This window comes from Homalodisca vitripennis, chromosome 2, assembly GCF_021130785.1.
Source record: "Homalodisca vitripennis isolate AUS2020 chromosome 2, UT_GWSS_2.1, whole genome shotgun sequence".
NCBI lineage: Eukaryota > Metazoa > Arthropoda > Insecta > Hemiptera > Cicadellidae > Homalodisca > Homalodisca vitripennis.
In genome coordinates this window covers 55,534,517-55,551,844 of record NC_060208.1, presented here as the reverse complement: position 1 = coordinate 55,551,844, position 17,328 = coordinate 55,534,517, and the positions used below count along the sequence as shown (strand labels likewise).

At 34.6% G+C, this 17,328-nt stretch overlaps 1 protein-coding gene across 3 annotated transcripts in view; it reads left to right on the top strand.

The window, feature by feature from the left end:
- Positions 1-17,328, top strand: part of LOC124353978 (dual specificity mitogen-activated protein kinase kinase 4) — a 62,883-nt gene that overhangs the window by 30,812 nt on the left and 14,743 nt on the right. For all 3 annotated transcript variants that reach the window (XM_046804078.1, XM_046804079.1, XM_046804077.1), the window contains 4 exons: positions 1,803-1,866; positions 2,108-2,221; positions 7,510-7,749; positions 16,460-16,639. In XM_046804078.1, coding sequence (XP_046660034.1) covers positions 1,803-1,866; positions 2,108-2,221; positions 7,510-7,749; positions 16,460-16,639 — 598 coding nt within the window. The remainder of the gene's footprint in view (positions 1-1,802; positions 1,867-2,107; positions 2,222-7,509; positions 7,750-16,459; positions 16,640-17,328) is intronic.

Sequence of the window (17,328 nt, the reverse complement as noted above, 5' to 3'; positions counted from 1 at the left end):
AAGTTAATGATTTATAAATTAGTAATAAAGTTTGTAGATTCAGTTGAAAGACTATAGAGATTGTGTGGCATGCACCAAACTCTTTTCCCAGAAAATAGGCTGATTAGATGTTGATGATTTTTACCATTCTTTTACTAACCCTCCGACTGCCATTCAATGGATATCTGTTGTTTATTTTCGTTCCTTAAATACCAATCAACGGATATACGTTGGTATTTAACAATATTTTCCAGGCACACCCTTCCCCCCCTTTTTACATGAAAAAAAAAACAAACAAAAATTCCCCACTCACCATAAAAAATTCAAATGAAAATATTTACCCGAGTTACTTATTATACTGGTCATTGTGAAAAAAAAAATTATACCAAATACAGCTAGGTTTGCAGTAAAAAACTATTTTTTACAGATTTTAGGAAGAAACCTTGCAAAACTGGGGAAAACGGATTGGCGTTTAAGGAAAATACTAAGGGCAGTTGGAAGGTTAAAAATTGAATAGATATTTTATATTTTAAGAGTTTTAATCAAATTAAGTAGGCCTTCAGATTCTTGGAATTCTGAAGAGTTTAGTTGCTGAGAATAACTAATAAAACATTGTTATTGTTGTCATGATTAATAATTGTAAGTTTAAGATTAACACGTTGACTGCTGACGGCAAATACATGTAAATTGCCCCAGAACCTAAAGTCTAATATTTATTAATACACTTACCATTTGCTATCAGAGGCTGATTTATGGGCAGATAATAACGTCTGTGATCCAAAATGGCGGATTACATGACGTCACAGATTGACCCGCGGATCCGCGGGGTCAGCACGCGGAAAGAGTTTTGTCGCACAGAGCGCGGCTAAAAAGTCTAATAACGCGAGTGGCTACCGTAAAAACAATCCAATTTGAAACTATTTCATTATATAGTGCAAAACAAAAACAAATAAAACTATATACAGTATTTACAAGGTCTTGAGGGCATGGCTTTTACTGCTGGCCTCTGTGATGTATGTCAAAACAATTGACAGCACAAAGTCCTGGTTTACCTGGACAAACAGAACATGTATATGTTGTCATCTTCCTTTTCTTTTCATTCTTGTAGCATACCCTACAATCTTTACGTTTTCTGTCACCCTTTTTATCCCGTTCTTCATTTTGTACAAGTTTGTGGGTTGGGTATCTTGGCGGAGTAATAAGAGGAGCTTGCTGCTTTGGGGGTAAAAGACTCCCATCAACATAAAAAACCAGTCAATCGGTGAACCATTACCTGGTACATCTACTAGCAATCTATTGTTTCCGGTGAAAGGGATCTATCTTAGTCCATTTGTATTATAAGCCCATGAAGGGTTTATTACAATATCTTCACTATCACTACCCGAACTGTCAACAGCAGTGTTTCCACTGGATTCACTATCCACATCTGATGCTTCATCGTCAGTAGCACTATTTTCTGTAGCACGGTTGGCAGACATGGTGAAATGCGATATAAAACTTGTATAATACAATAGTACAATGTCACTACACATAAATAAACAACTCACTAAGAACGCATCACTTGCACATGCTAAAAACGCGGGAAACAGAAACGAAGTACAAGTCAAGGTCAACTCGGAACCACACGCCACGCTCAACGAGTACGAACCGTCCCGGCCGAGAGCTGGGCTCACACTGAGCAATAGTCGAGACTATGGCAACGCCACGCGGATCCGCGTGGCGTGCACTGAACGTGTTAAGTTCACATATTGACCCTAATCCTTCTCCATCTTTTTATGACTGGAAACGTTTACTAATTTTATTTGTTTTGTTTTCACTTCTAGAGAGAGGTTGAGGATATGTCAAAGTATTCAGTCCACAGGAAAGCTCCAAGTGTCTCCGGACTCTGTGAGTATTCTCTTTCGTTAAATACCATTAATTTTGTCTTTCTTGTTACAATTGCCTTTTAAAACACAAGGGTTTGAAAAGTCTGAAAATGGATTAATATTTATTAGTTCAATTCATAGTATTAATTTTAAGAATGGCTGTATATTAATACAAAAAAATAGCGTAATGTTACAGATTCTGATCACAAATTTATTCTACTATTCATACAAAGTTACATTGTAACAATCGTACTGTTAAACAGGTTTATGACTTCACATCAGAAGACTTGCAGGATCAGGGGGAGATCGGACGTGGAGCCTTCGGCACAGTCAACAAGATGGTACATCGGAAAAGCAGTACGGTTATGGCAGTCAAGGTCAGTGTTCTTCAACATTCTGTAATTTCTAGGATCTAGATCTGCATACAAATTTTACACTCTCAGCTCCATGTAGAGATTCAGGAACTGGATATTTATAATAAGTATAAGCACCATAAACTTCTGGTGCTGAAACTTCTTATATATTAACTCTGTCTTATTAGGCTCCTCATACAAAGAAATGAAGTTGTCAGTGTTTGTATTGGAGAGATAAAATATTATATAAAATCAATAAAAGTTTTTAAAAATTGGTACAATTTCAACCACTTATTGGTATGTCTTAGCCACGTTGCAATTTAAAAAAATCTTATATACGCGATGATGAGTAGTGAAAAAATTATGTTGATGGGTGTGTAGAGCACGACAAAAGCTTTTGGGAAAATTGGGTCCAATTAAGAAAAAGAAGTTCTATAGTGGGGTCTGGTTTGCAAAGAAAAAAAACCAACAACAAATCGATTTTGCAATAATTTTAGGCGTACCTTTTTATTAGTGATGAGCAGATTTGGTATGTCAAAAAGACCAGACCTAAAATGTAGCATTTTTATTAAAACAATTTATTAAAGTAAATATTAAGATATTTAAATGATTTTTTCAGCATTTCATTAGGGTTAAATATTCTTTTATGTAATATTTAGTTATAAATATATATGTATATACTCAGCATATATATATATATATATATATATATATATATATATATATATATATATATATATATATATATATATGTAGTTTTTCAAAATTGGATTCTCACATATTATAGCTGAATAACAAAAATAAAATTTGTAGGTTATTAAAAACTTATATAATAATCTGCTACAAAACAAAAATTATAAGAACTTGAGTCGCAATTGAGTACTGCTGTAGTCTGCAATGTTTCCCTAATAAAACACTACATTTACATTATGAACATTATACAAAGAAACATGACAGTGTCAACTAAGAAAGAAGATCTTAAAAATTAGGGATAGAAGTGAAAAAGTTAAAAAAAAGGCAGACAGCTTTTCCAATATCATGGCATAGAAAAGAGCACAAATGAATTAATTGAGAAATTACTGTAAGGAATTTATATATTTATTGTATGCATTTGTATCAAACTTTATATATTTTACACGAATACTAAATACAAAATGTATAGCAGTTATGTTAGGGGAAAATACCATACATACAGTATAATTCTTTGTTGTTGGTCGTTTCTGTTTCTGTCAATTAATTCAGACATTTGGTCTTTTACAGTTCTAGGTTCTAGTTACAAAATACGGTGAATTTTTGCCATCTATTTAATTTCCTACTGGTCCTAAAAGGATTAAACATCAGTTCAACATATTTTTTAATCATATTTTTAACACACACACACACACACACACACACACACACACACACACACACATATATATATATATATATATAAGCAAACCCTATTGTTGTTACTTCTTCAGTTGTTTAAGGAATGCTTCCTTCTAGGTCAGTCAATATATTGTTTATTCTTTTACGATACTTCAAACTTTTACTTTATTCTTTATACAAGTGATGTATCGAAGCTCAAATCCATCGAATCTTTAACAAAGATTCGGACTCAAGAATCGATTGACTGGATTTGAAATTTAAATCTGCGGAGATTCTCTGCATCATTAATTATTACCTGGTCGACAGTACACAAATTACCGATCGCTAAAACATGTTTTCCTGTACCTAGAGTTTTAAAAATTTTAAATTAAAAACCTAATTAAATAATTATTGATCTTTATAAATAATTTTTTGCTTGCAGTTAGTATTTTCTATATTCATGTTTGCCGAGCACTGTGATTCAGCTGCATTTAATAGTGGACGACAGCTGATGGGCATTACACAAATTAAAAATGGTGGAAACGTGTTTTAATCATACTTTGTATTTGAAAACTCATGGTTATTTTTGTTCATTGCTACTAGTCTGCTGCGTCTGTTTGCAGACGACAGATTGGTAGTATGCAAATTACTGATCACTAAAATGTGTATTTAGTTTATGAAAAACCATAGATGAATACCTCATTAACAAATTATCATGATCTTGTAAATAATACGACATGTAGCTAGAAAATAACCATATTAGTACTGGTGAAACCACAGAACAAACTCAATAAGACTGAATATCGTACAACCAGTCATTTAACTCTCCTCCTCGTGATTCTTCTGGCTCCCGTACTTGTTCCGCTTGTAGCTGATGATTTTCTGTAACCACCCTGTTCATGACGTCATTGCTTTTTCTTTTACTGTGTAATTGTCTCAAATCTTGTTCATATTAAAGCTGTGTTGACTTTAGGAAACTGAAAAGTCACATAGGTCCAAGTCAGGTGAGTAGGGTGGATGATCTATGATGGGGATGTTGTGTTTGACCAAATAAGTCTTCATTGACAAAGCTTTGTAAGCTAGAGCATTGCCCTGGTGGAAGATCCATGATTTGTTTTTCCACATTTTCTCTGTACACGTTCACATGGGTTGTCAGGACGCTAATGTTGTAATTCTGACTAAATAACGGTAATGTATTTAAACAAAGTTACCGACCTTTTCAATGCTGGCATCAGTTTTTGATGACGATATCTGCCAACGCATGTGTTGTACCTCATGTCTTCCCAGCCATCTTTAAATTGTTTAAACCACCCAAACACTTTGGTCCGTGATAAAGAGTCATCATTGTACACTTGTTTTCCACATATTTTCCAAGTTTGAAAAGAAATTTGATGTTCACATGCCGTTCATTCTAGATACTCAACATTTTTTCGATGCAGAGGCAAGAGGTTAACTGCTTAAAACTGGCACTACGTGCAGAATAAGAACGGGAGCCAGATAAAACACAAAGAATGGTGGAAGAGGAAGTCACGTGACCGGCCGTATGATATTCAGCCTTATTGTGTTCGTTCAGTGGCTCTGTCAATACTAATTTATTTGTTTTCCAGCCTCTTGTTTTGTTTGCACTTTCTATTTTGTATGTTTATGTTTGTGCATTGCCACTTGTCTGCTTTTGTTCACCGATGTGAGCAACAAATTTATTTCACTTCACAAGTTTTGTATTCGTATTCGTATTTCCTCTTTAAGATATGTTATATGTATATTATAATATTTTTTATCATGTCTAAGAGTGGTTTGAAATGATTCAAAAATTTCAAGTTTAAAATATATTCATAAGTAGTACAAATGTATGCACTAGTTTTTGGCAGATTAAAAGCATATATTCTGGAAGCCCATAGTCTAATCTATGAAATTACATATTATAATCTATCAAATTAAAGTAGAAGATAGGGGATATGACTTTGTTCTTAAAGTATAGTTATTTCTCTGAACCTCTTCTAAACTATTTACAATAGAGTGGCATTCTTGAATTACTTTTTATATTACCAGACAGTCCCCAAAGATTAAGAATGACAGAAATTGTTGAAGATTTTTTTATAGATCATACTTAGTTTAATGATCCTAAGTAAAAAGCTATTATAGGATTCAAGATTTGAGAATTGGGAATTTATTTTTTAATATTCACAATCGGATTCCAGATTGGTAAATTCTAGATTTGTCCATCACTACCTTAAATACATTACTAAAATAACAATTTTTATTCATAGATTAATTTTTTTTAGTAATTTGATTAAGAAGTAGTGTGTGTTTTTGTTGTTGTGATAATGGGAAAAGAACTAATTCACTGTCACCTTATTCCTCTGGTTAGTGGAACTTGCACCTACTAAAACCTCATGAGCCCAGGCAACACTCTTTGGAACTACTTTCTGTATTATTTCAAGAGGGTGCCTACTTAACTCAACCAGGCTATTGTATGGTTGGTAATTTCTTATAAGAAGTATATATAGCATAAGATAGAGAAATACGAGGGCCATCCGGAAAGTAGTACCCGTTTGTGAAATAAAGACACAGAAGTAAATATTAACAAATATAAACAATTTCATTGAAAATAGCATACCTTAAACTACTTCTCCACATAATCTCCAAGCAAATTTAAGCATTTGTCATAACGTGTGACGAGTTTTTGTATTCCAGCGTCATATTCCTCCGTCGCCAGCCGATTGAAATACGTAGTCACGTCTTCTTTAAGTTCTTCATCGCTGTAAAATCTTTTTCCCGCCAAAAACTCTTTAAGTTTTGTAAAGAGATGAAAATCTGAAGGGGCCAAGTCCGGGCTATATGGTGGATGGTCGAAAATTTCCCAATTGAATTGCTGCAGAAGTTGTTGTGTTATCCCCGCTGCATGAGGCCTGGCATTGTCATGGAGGAGAATGACGCCATCAGACAATAGACCTCTCCGTCGATTTTGTATTGCCCGCCGTAATTTCTTTAATGTTTCACAATATGCATTAGCGTTAATAGTGTCTCCACGGGCCATAAAATCAATAAGCAGTACACCACGTCGATCCCAGAAAATGGTTGCCATAAGTTTCCTGGTGGACAGAACAGTCTTGAATTTTTTTGGTTTCTTTGGTGAATGAGTATGATGCCACTCCATTGACTGTCGTTTACTCTCAGGTGAAGCATAACAAACCCACGTTTCATCTCCAGTAACTATGCGATTCAAGAACGTGTCTGCTTCATCAGAATAACGTTCCAAAAATGTGAATGCAGCAGCCATACGCTTGGTTTTGTGCTCATCTGTAAGCATGCGAGGGACCCACCTTGCACAAATTTTTGAATAATGCAGACGGTCTTTGACAATTTCATGAACAATTGTTCGAGAAACATTAGGGAAATGTTCACAGATGTCATCAATTGTGACGCGCCGATCGTTCCTCACGAATTCGTCTACTGACCTCAGCAGTTGATCTGTAATGACAGATGGTCTCCCTGAACGCTCATCGTCGTGTGTGTTCCCCCTCCCCAAGTTGAAATTACGACACCAGCACCGAACAGATGACTCTTCCATCACATTGTCTCCATACACTTCCTTTAATTGGCGATGAATATCACAAGGTCGAACGTTTCTTGCGTTGAGAAATTTTATTACACCCCTCACTTCACAACTGGCGGCGTTTTCAATTTTTTTAAACATTATGAACTGCCACAGAAACAACACAGGCAATGCTAGCGTCACGGAACTTGTAACAGAGAAGGCAGACAAGCCACTGAAGCGATCTGACCTTGACCGGCGGCTACTCGCGTCTTCAGCGCCTCACGCGGCGGAAACGTGTACTACTTTCCGGATGGCCCTCGTATAAAAGAGTCTAGAAATTACCATTGTGGATCACTGCTAGTTTATAAGGTTTACCATTTAAAGTACAAATATTTTTTAACTAAGCGTTATATGACTGTTGTAGAGGATACGCTCTACGGTGGATGAGAAGGAGCAAAAACAGCTGCTTATGGACTTGGAAGTGGTGATGAAAAGTAATGAATGTCCATGCATCGTACAGTTCTATGGAGCTCTGTTCAAAGAGGGGGATTGCTGGATTTGTATGGAACTGATGGATACAAGCCTGGACAAGCTTTATAAGTACATTTATGAGGTGTTGCAGCGCAGGATACCGGAGTCTATACTGGGCAAGATCACTGTTGCAGTAAGTTGTCCTGACTTTTCAATTCAAATTCACCAGTTATCCTTGGTTAATCTGTTCTTTTAAAAATAAAATTGATTATATTCATCAATTATAGATTGAAAATACAATTAATTAAAAAATTATGGAACCCAACCAGTGATATGACACCCTTATATTAGGACGGGGGTTGACCTGTTAAAAGAGTTTAATCAAGCATTTAAAGTATGGTATGTGAGGTTAATAATGGCATTTAAAATTTTAATATCGCTTAACCCTTTTAGCCCCGGCGTCCGATATATCGGACAGAGGTGGTCTAGCTAAAATGCCCAACGTCCGATATACCGGACGTCTCGAGAATTTAATGTAGCTGGCTAATAATATGTCCAAATGCCATCAGTTTCGGTATAGTAGTCGGTGAAGAAACGGGCTACATGCAAAAACAATAAACCTTCCAATTGGCATCGTATTTCGTCGTCGTTGAGCGTAGTTTATTTGTCGATGTCAGCTGTCAGACGACTTCAGTTGCATTGTTGTATGCTGACTTATAACCTCAGTTAGTTTGCGTGATTGAAAGCGGTTGTTTTTCGTGTGATTTATTGTATTATTAGTAAAAAAAAGTAAACGTCGTAGAGAAAAGTTACCAGTGAATGAAAACACTTTGATAAACACTATTATTGGTAATTTGGGATTATACTGACCACACCCAGACATGAATCGTTATTTGACATTTTGCCTCTACTGATTACTAGATTAGCGTAGAACAATATTTCGTCAATATAAAACAGGAATTGTCTTATCGCAAACCCCTCCCCATCCTCAGACAGAGGTCAAAGTCGAGCGGTCTAGTAGATAACGTGATTGCAGAGTCTCGCCGCCCTTTCAGCTGGTGCGTCGCTTTGTTGTACTTCCGTGTTTTACCCCTACATTTCCCCAAACACAAAAATTCAATAAAAACAAACATGATCAAACTAAAACTAAACTCTTTATTGAAAAAACACTCAAAACTTGTTTTTATTCTTGATCACACTCCGCCACCCAAAATGCGAGTGCCATGCCTTCGCGCTGATGTCAACGAAAGAAAAACATCCCTCGAGATAGTACCTATCAGTAAAATATCAAATTCTAGAGGATCTGATCAGAAATATAAATTGAATTGTAATGGAAAGGCAATTATGTCCCGTGCAAATCATGTGATGCCGCGTGGCCTGTCGTAATCGGGATTCTCGAGAAAGATAAGATAACAGCGACAACAATACCGATCACAATGCCTGGAAATGCTTGTAAGTTTGTAATTTTGTAATTAAAGAGTTGTTTTTTTGTTCTATCATGTTTGTTTCTATAAATTTATATTTTTGTGTTCTTCATACTGGTGTGGTCGGTATAATCCCAAAGTACCCTATTATTAGTGGTGAATGTGCTATTTTTGAAGACAATGAATTGAGTTGTTTATATAAAATGTATATATTGTAAATATTATTTCTTTTACTTTTTTGAAAAATTAAACAAGTTTTAGTCTTACAAAACATTACAATTAGTTTGTGTTATTTTACAATTGTTATTATTTCAAGTTCGAAAAGTTCAAAAACAAGTATACATATCTGTATACTTCTACTGACGTGTATGTGGAAATATATGAAGAAGTGCTTATGCAGCAATACAATTAATTGGATATATCTCCTGCATTTATCAAGGAAAGTTCTTCAAATTTTGTGTGTGTAGTAAGAAATATGTGTTCAACAAAATTGCTTCATTTTTCAGGGGCTACAATTTTTTTTTCTACCCTTTATGTATGTCCAAACTATAAAAAATTAAAAAAAATAAAATTTTTCTTATGTATAAATACACTAAAAAAACAAACCATTCTGTAAAAGTACTTTTTAACTATTAAATCTAAGAGTGCACTTATTTGTGAACAATTTAAAACAAAAACCTAAAAATTATCTTCAAAAATAAGAAAACTAGATGTATTTTCCCTCAATTCTGCACTACAGTCCCTTATCGCCATGGGCTTTCTGGCAAGTCCATGGAAAAATGGCTGGGGTTAAAAGGGTTAAGAGAATAGTAATATAGTATTGAATATAGTATAAGTATTGAACTTCTTTTTATATTAAGTAAGATTATACATATTGTAATCCTTTCATTACAAATCACATATTACTGTAGTATGCGTAAACTGCCGAGGGCCATTTAATAAAAAGCTGTAGACAATAGACAATAGACAATAGACAAACTCTTTATTAACAAAACATCAAGAATTGCAATGGCGTCAAGTTTTACAAAGTTGGTTCTTTATCTGCCATCCTGTTTTTCTCCTTTCCAGTTCATGAACTCATCCATGGAGTAGAATGGTCGGCCGGCCAGCCATCTGGTTAGTTTGGTCTTCAATGTATTTCCTTGTAGCATTTTTATGTCCTCCGGAAGGTGGTTGAATAGTCTCCTGCCAATGTAGGATGGTTTCCTCGTAAACAGAGCAGTGCGGTGTTGTGGCAGGTGGAAGTTTAAAGCTTGGCGCGTGTTATAGTTGTGAAGGTTGTGGCCTCGTTGTAACTCCTCTTTGACAGCATGCATTATGACCTCTCTAATGTAAAGGCTAATGATCGTTAAGACACCTTCATGAATGAAGGCGTCTCTGCAGCTTTCCCTTGGACCGAGACCTGACATAATTCTGACTGCTCTTTTCTGTAACAGTAGGATTCTTTTTACGTTTCCTGCTGTTGTGCCTCCCCAGACCACGAGACCGTATCTCAGGTGTGACTCGATCAGAGCATAGTAGGCGATCCTTGTAGTTGCGTCATCACTGGCACTTTTTACTCTTTTTAAGATGTATAAACATGTGTTCAGTTTTTTTGAGAGTGTGTCAAGGTGATTGTTCCATGATAGGTTGTTATCAATGGTCATCCCGAGGAATTCCCCAATGTAAGAATTTAATTAAAAAAGATTCCCCTCTTATGTCATAATTTCAAAAGAACATTTTATTTTCAAAACTTTTTAACTTAGGTGTGTATAATTACTAACCAGGTAAGTAACAAAACATTCACTTGGATAGGTAAAAGTAGTTCCTAAGTATAGAAATGCAAGAGATATAGTAGTCATACTATTATTATAAATTGAGACATATTGGGCTTCTTAGAAGTCATGTATTACTGACAAAGTAATATTCATGACTATTGAACTATACTTTTATGCAGAAATATTTATGCAATTTATTTTTGAACATACTTCAAATTAAAAATAATCTCCTCAGGTTCTCAGCAAATGTCTGCAATCTGTAATGTATCTAAAGATTTTTCTGCATTTGTCACAGTTGCTGACCTATAACTGTAAATACTTCCTGTTTCCATGAAGTATTGAAAAGTTCTCCCTACAGTTGTTGTAGAAATTAGCTGCCTCTCAGGAAAGTGGTTATTAAATAAACGACTCCTTGTTTGATTATCTGTTCTTTCCCCAACCGACCATATTAATAAGTGTTATTCGTTTTGTTCATCAAGCGACGTACTTAAAAAATTATAAGGAGTACGACAAACCCTTTAGAATAATTCACCAAAAGAAAAAGGTTGGACAGCACTATTCCAACAGGAAAACTCGATTACTATGATAAGGCAGTTAAATGTAAAGTCCTGATGATAAGAACTGTCTGTTATTAGTGATACCAGATTTTCCCCTTTATCAATAAATTGGGACCAAATTGTTAACCTTTGTTAGTAAATAACTTCATAATGTACTTTTGTATGGCAGGCATAATGCAATATTCAGTATATGGCAGCATTTATTCTTTGATTTATTAGTGCATTTAGATTGTGGCTACTAATGTAAAATGTTTGTCTCCAACCATGTAAAATATTTGAATAAGTGCCATCTTTGTACATACTGTGATCAACCTTTTAAGTGCTATTTGCGATATTCATCTCTACAGACAAACCCTTTTAAATTATGTACATCATAAGATATACTTATGTTTGATATTTTTGTCAAACTCCTTATGGATAATCCTTCTTTTGATGTGAAGAGACACTAACTAGCCTAAAAAAATATTTCTTAGGTCCAGTATCCACTTAGTTTAATTTCCTGACTTGAGACTAAGAAAAAATATTCAGCTATTATAACAGGACCTACTTTGTAACTTCTTGAAATTTTAAACATGTGCCATTTTTAAGGATGAATCTTTTGAGGTCAGATTTGCAGCATTGAGCTGTAGTTAAATTTGATGTACTACTCAATCTATGCTCTCATTTAACTTTTTTTTCTAACTCCTTGTGGTTTTTGTACAACAAACACCTGGCAGTTACTTCAAAAAGTAGATTTTTAGGAGTAGTAATGATGTACTAAGTGTTATTACTTTATCTATAATCGTTCAGAAAATATTAAGCCGGTGTGGGACTTTAACCATCGGGAAACCCACCCCGGTGTGGGTTAACCTTGCAGACAGAACTAGGGAGTGTGGTCTGAAGCATGGTCTCCCACTTTTCACCAGCCTACTCCACTCACAGCTCAACTGAATACAAACCACTCCACTATAGAGGCGTCAAAGAACAATATAATGCACTTCTCTTGAAGAAGCAACCGGCATTAATAACACTACAGTATTACTTTGGCTTGGACTGTAGTACTTGTTCTCCTGTAGAGTGGAGAGGGAAGGGTCGCTTGTACTCTTGCGCTAGCCATGGTTCGAGTTAGAGGGCTAGGTGGCTCGGTCTGAAGCATGAATAAATTATCGGTGCCAAACAAAAACCAATAGCTTAGTCTCTAGCTTTAGAATCTCACTCTCAGTTTTAAACTTGTTTTGACGGTGACTAAATGCTACTTCTGCAGTTTTCAGCTTCTGGTTTATTTGTTTGTGTAACACGTAGTTTAGTGATGTCTCTTAAAGAGAGACGATGATAGTCAGTGGGGGAAATGTCTAAACAGTTACAAACGTCATGCCCATCTGCTATAATTCTTAGCATCCATGTACTCAAAGCTGGAACACCAAGAGTAAGCTGCAGGTGCATTCAAAACTAAGCCTGGATCACTCTCCTGGTATACAGATCTAAAATGATTGGCAAAGCTGGAATGAGCATTGCAGGATCCAAATGTGAGGTAACAGCATATCCAAATTTCTACCAACGCATGCTGCAAGTCTTCCAAGGGGAAGATGATGTATGTAATACAGGAATGTGCCTCTATAACTCTAGAGAAGGAGTTGAAGGGAGCCACAATCAACATAATGCCAGTCGGCCAAGCAGGGTTAAAAGCTCCAAGTTCTTGTACCTGTGAGTCAAAGACTCTGCTGGAATGCATTAACACATTGAAAATGCTGGCAAGGGACAGTCATGAAAACATTGCATAGGTCCCAGGTCTTGGTATAGAAGGGAACGAGAAGACCGTCAAGGTGTTGCTTCTCTCACATTTTTAGGCCTAGAGCCATTTCTTAAAACAAAAATGCCAGCTAATGATGGAAATCATACAGTGGGAAGATAATAACAATGGGAAGGTTTGGAAAAATACATCAGGCAACATACAAACAAAACTGTTCATTAGCTACTTGTGCAAAAGAACCAAGCTAGTACTCTCTCTCAGCAAGGAGGCTCTAAGATACCTGACAGGTCTTCTCATTAGACATTATAGCCTCAACTATCATCAACGTAGATAGGAAGAGCTGAGAGCTACATATGCCACCTCTGTGAGGAGGGGCCAGAGATGACAAACATATTTTGCTTATCGTAAAATATTCAGCCACTTTAGGTAGGATACCATGCTACCTAAAGAAATGGCTTGTGTGAACCCTAAAAGTATCTTGCTCTTTTTCGAGTGTCTAAAACTCTTTAAGCAAAATAGTATGGTTATATAACAATAGACAAATATTGGTCTCAGTGATGAGCAGATAGCAGTGCCAAATGACCTTTTATTATTATTAAAATAATAATAATAATAATAGAACAAAAAATTATTTTGCTACAAGAAAATGCCCCATATGAGGCAAAAGAAACTCAAGATCTCATCACAACATTTGCTTGAACCATTTGATCATTCTACATATAGCCCCAATCTAGCATTCAATGGTATTATGTGTTTTTGCAACTGAAAAAACATCTTGAAGATTAGTGCCACAATGATGACAGCATGAAAACAAGGGTATTGCCGTCTCTGTTAAATTAGACAGCAAACTTTTATGACAACGGTTGTACACAGTTGTTTTTCTATTGATTAATGCCTTAATACACAAGAGATCCCACCCGCTGGAGCTTGCTGCACTTTTCAGAACTTTATAGTAATTTTGAGATTAACAATATTTGCTCGCTTTGTTTTTAATATAATAAAATATTGTTGTTCCCTGCACCCAGTTTGGCAATATTTCATTATATACACATTTAAATTTGTGAATACAGTTACTTACTTATAATAAATTAAAGTTCCATTTTACTGATTGTTTTATCAGACATATTTTCTTTTGAAATACAAGTATGTTATTTTTTTCTATGCTTAAAAAGTACATATACAAAGTGCTCACATGCAATTTCTATGTGGTATAAATTTATATTCTACTGAATTTTAATCTTTTTCATTGATAGAGGTTTACATGTATTTTATTATTTACAAGTAGTATATTCTGAAAACAGTTAGTCAAGTGAATTACAGCAGAGTATTATTTTTCCTCCCCATTTCTGTTAACGCTGGAGATTTTATATCTATTCAACACTTTATAAAATCTGTAACTAAGTTTTTTTATTGATCAGTAATTTTAATTTTTAGTGTAAAAATTATTAAATATTTTTCCTGTTTTATGGGATTATCAACATTTATTTTGTTATCTTAATCAAACTACATTAATACTTTTAGTAAACCATATTTAATAAAAATTGTAAAATTAAACCAAAACAAAATAAATGTAATAACACATTTTAATTTCACATGTAAAGAATTGTTGGAATTTTAACCACTGATGATTATTAATTAGTGTACGTATTTTAAATTCGCTACATTGCAATGAAACAAATCTGATATCTGTGATGAGATGAAATAAAAAAATCGTAATAAAATAAATATGGTGTTTTGTGCAGCAGAACTGTTAGTTAGAATAGCTCCATGCTGTTACGAACTCGTAATGGTTAAGCTTCTGGAATGGCTTGGCACACCTCTATCAGAATCAGAATATCTCTTTATTAACAAATTCTTCAAGAATTATTATGGCGTCAGTTATTATAAACAAAACTGTCCATAAGACTTGCTTTACAAAATTAATTTTGATTGTTCATAGAATTCTATCATTGTGTACATGGGTCTTTCTAGAAGCCAGTCTTTATGTTCCTTTTTGAGATTATTCCCACTGAGTCTTAGATGTGTTTGCAGTGTGTTGCATATCTTACATCCAGTATAAGATGGTTTCTTACTGTACTTGGTAGTGTGGTGTGCTGGTAGAATGTGCTCTGTTGCTCTCCTGGTGTTGTATGATTGTATATATTCACCCCTTTCTTGTGTTATTTCTTCTGTGTGTGTTATGACTGACAGGATATACGCACTACATAAGAGTGAGGTTAGATAATCCTCTTAACCCTGGAACTGGCAAACGCCCGATATCGGTGTTTTAGTCGCATCCTAGATGGCAGCACCCGATATCGGACGTTTTAATATGTCTTTTATTTCTCAATATTACATACTTAAAACACGAGTTCATTGTAATGATGGTTGTGTATATGACACAATAATAGTAAGTTTTTTGTGCGTGTTTATGTAATGGATCGTAATTTCCGCGATCGTTCAAGTGACATTCGAGAACTAGTTGTACATGAAATAAGCAACGATGAGGATTCCGATTTAGACATTCAATCAGAACATAATTAAACAAAAATATAATAAAAAAATATAAAATAAAAATTAAAAAATAGAAAATTAATATGAACTAATAGTTAAAAGATTGTACAAATCCAAGTGAGCTTTGAAGTTCTTACTTTTGTTGGTAAGTAGCACTTTCGAATGTCAGTGTATGATTTTTGTATCGTTTAATACCTTATAAACTATGTGTTGTTTTATTTTTACTCAGAATTAAATGCTCTTTCTTTTTTATATTTTGGATTTTGCATATCACTAACAACAACAATTTTACAAATGAAAAACTTTGAACTAACTTTTCTTTTTTCTAAAAAAAAAGGTTTTCATGAAGAGGTAGAGTAAGGATATTTTTTTGTTTTAATCATATTATGTGAAAAATGTTCCTTGAACAATGCTGAATCAAAATATATATAATATGACATAGGTACTTTGTAGTAAACATGTAATAATAAAATAAATATAAGGCAATGTATGAAGTACTAAAATCACTCCGCCACTGAGAGAAATATGACCGCCAGTTCCAGGGTTAAGAACATTTCTCTGGTTTATTAATTTTCAGACTTTGTTTTATTACTATATTCCTATCCATAGAATCAGGATACAAGGTACACCTGATGTGCGATTTTACCAAGAATATTCAGCTTTTGCTTCCTTTTGTCTATCTATCCACTTGAATCTTCATATAACAAAAATCTAATTTCCATGCTTTCTTATTACTTTTTTTACATTTCTATACAGGGGAATTGCTTTTAAGGGCTATAAAAATAATTGTAATTGACTTTCAACATTCAGGATTTCTAGTATCTTCTTATGCCTTCTTCTAATATTGAGTGTTTTTGCTTTAGAAGAAATACTTCAAAAATATTGACATTCAGATAGCTATAAATAATATTTTTATTGTTGATGGTCTGTTCATGGGTTGCAGACGGTGACGGCACTCAACTACCTCAAGGAACAACTGAAGATAATACACAGAGACGTGAAGCCTAGCAACATTCTGCTAGACAGGAGAGGGAACATCAAACTGTGTGATTTTGGCATCTCAGGTCAGCTGGTGGACTCAATAGCTCGCACACGTGATGCGGGCTGTCGCCCATATATGGCTGTAAGTTCCTTTAAGAATAATATATTGAGAAAAGATCTAAGTTTCCTTTGCTATCAGTTGGTTTCTCACTGCCATGTTAAAAAGAATTAAAATTACAGACTAGGTGCCGCAAATGTATGTTGAGTGAATTCTACCAATACATTGCCACTACACATTGGGGCATTGCCCTCTTGACGTTCACCAGTATGTTTTAAAACACTAGTCTATTTTAAGCAGAACACTTTGTGTTAGTCTGTAGGTCTACTTCTGTAATTTACCCCTTTACAAAATGATGATAAATCATTTATATTTATAAGTTAAAGTTGACCTAAACTAAGGACTCTACAATTTACTATGTACATTCAAGGTTATTACCGAGAATGTTGTTAACAGAATAAAACTATTTTTGTGGTCTTTAGTGAAAGCTGATGCCCATGTAAGGATAAATTACTAGAAACTTTTTTTGGATTTATTTTAGTTACTTTGTGCATAAATTGGAAATAAAACCAATCTGTCACACCAATGTTCCCAGTATTTTATGTAATGTCATGTATTTATATTCGCCCTAAGCAAAAACAAATCTTTTGATGGACATCATACATCGAAAAAATTCAATTCCAGTTCCATCTTGAGCCCAGAGGTCTTATAAAATTCTATGAGAATTTCTCATTACGCCAGCTATATACACAATACCGATGGTAGCTTTTATT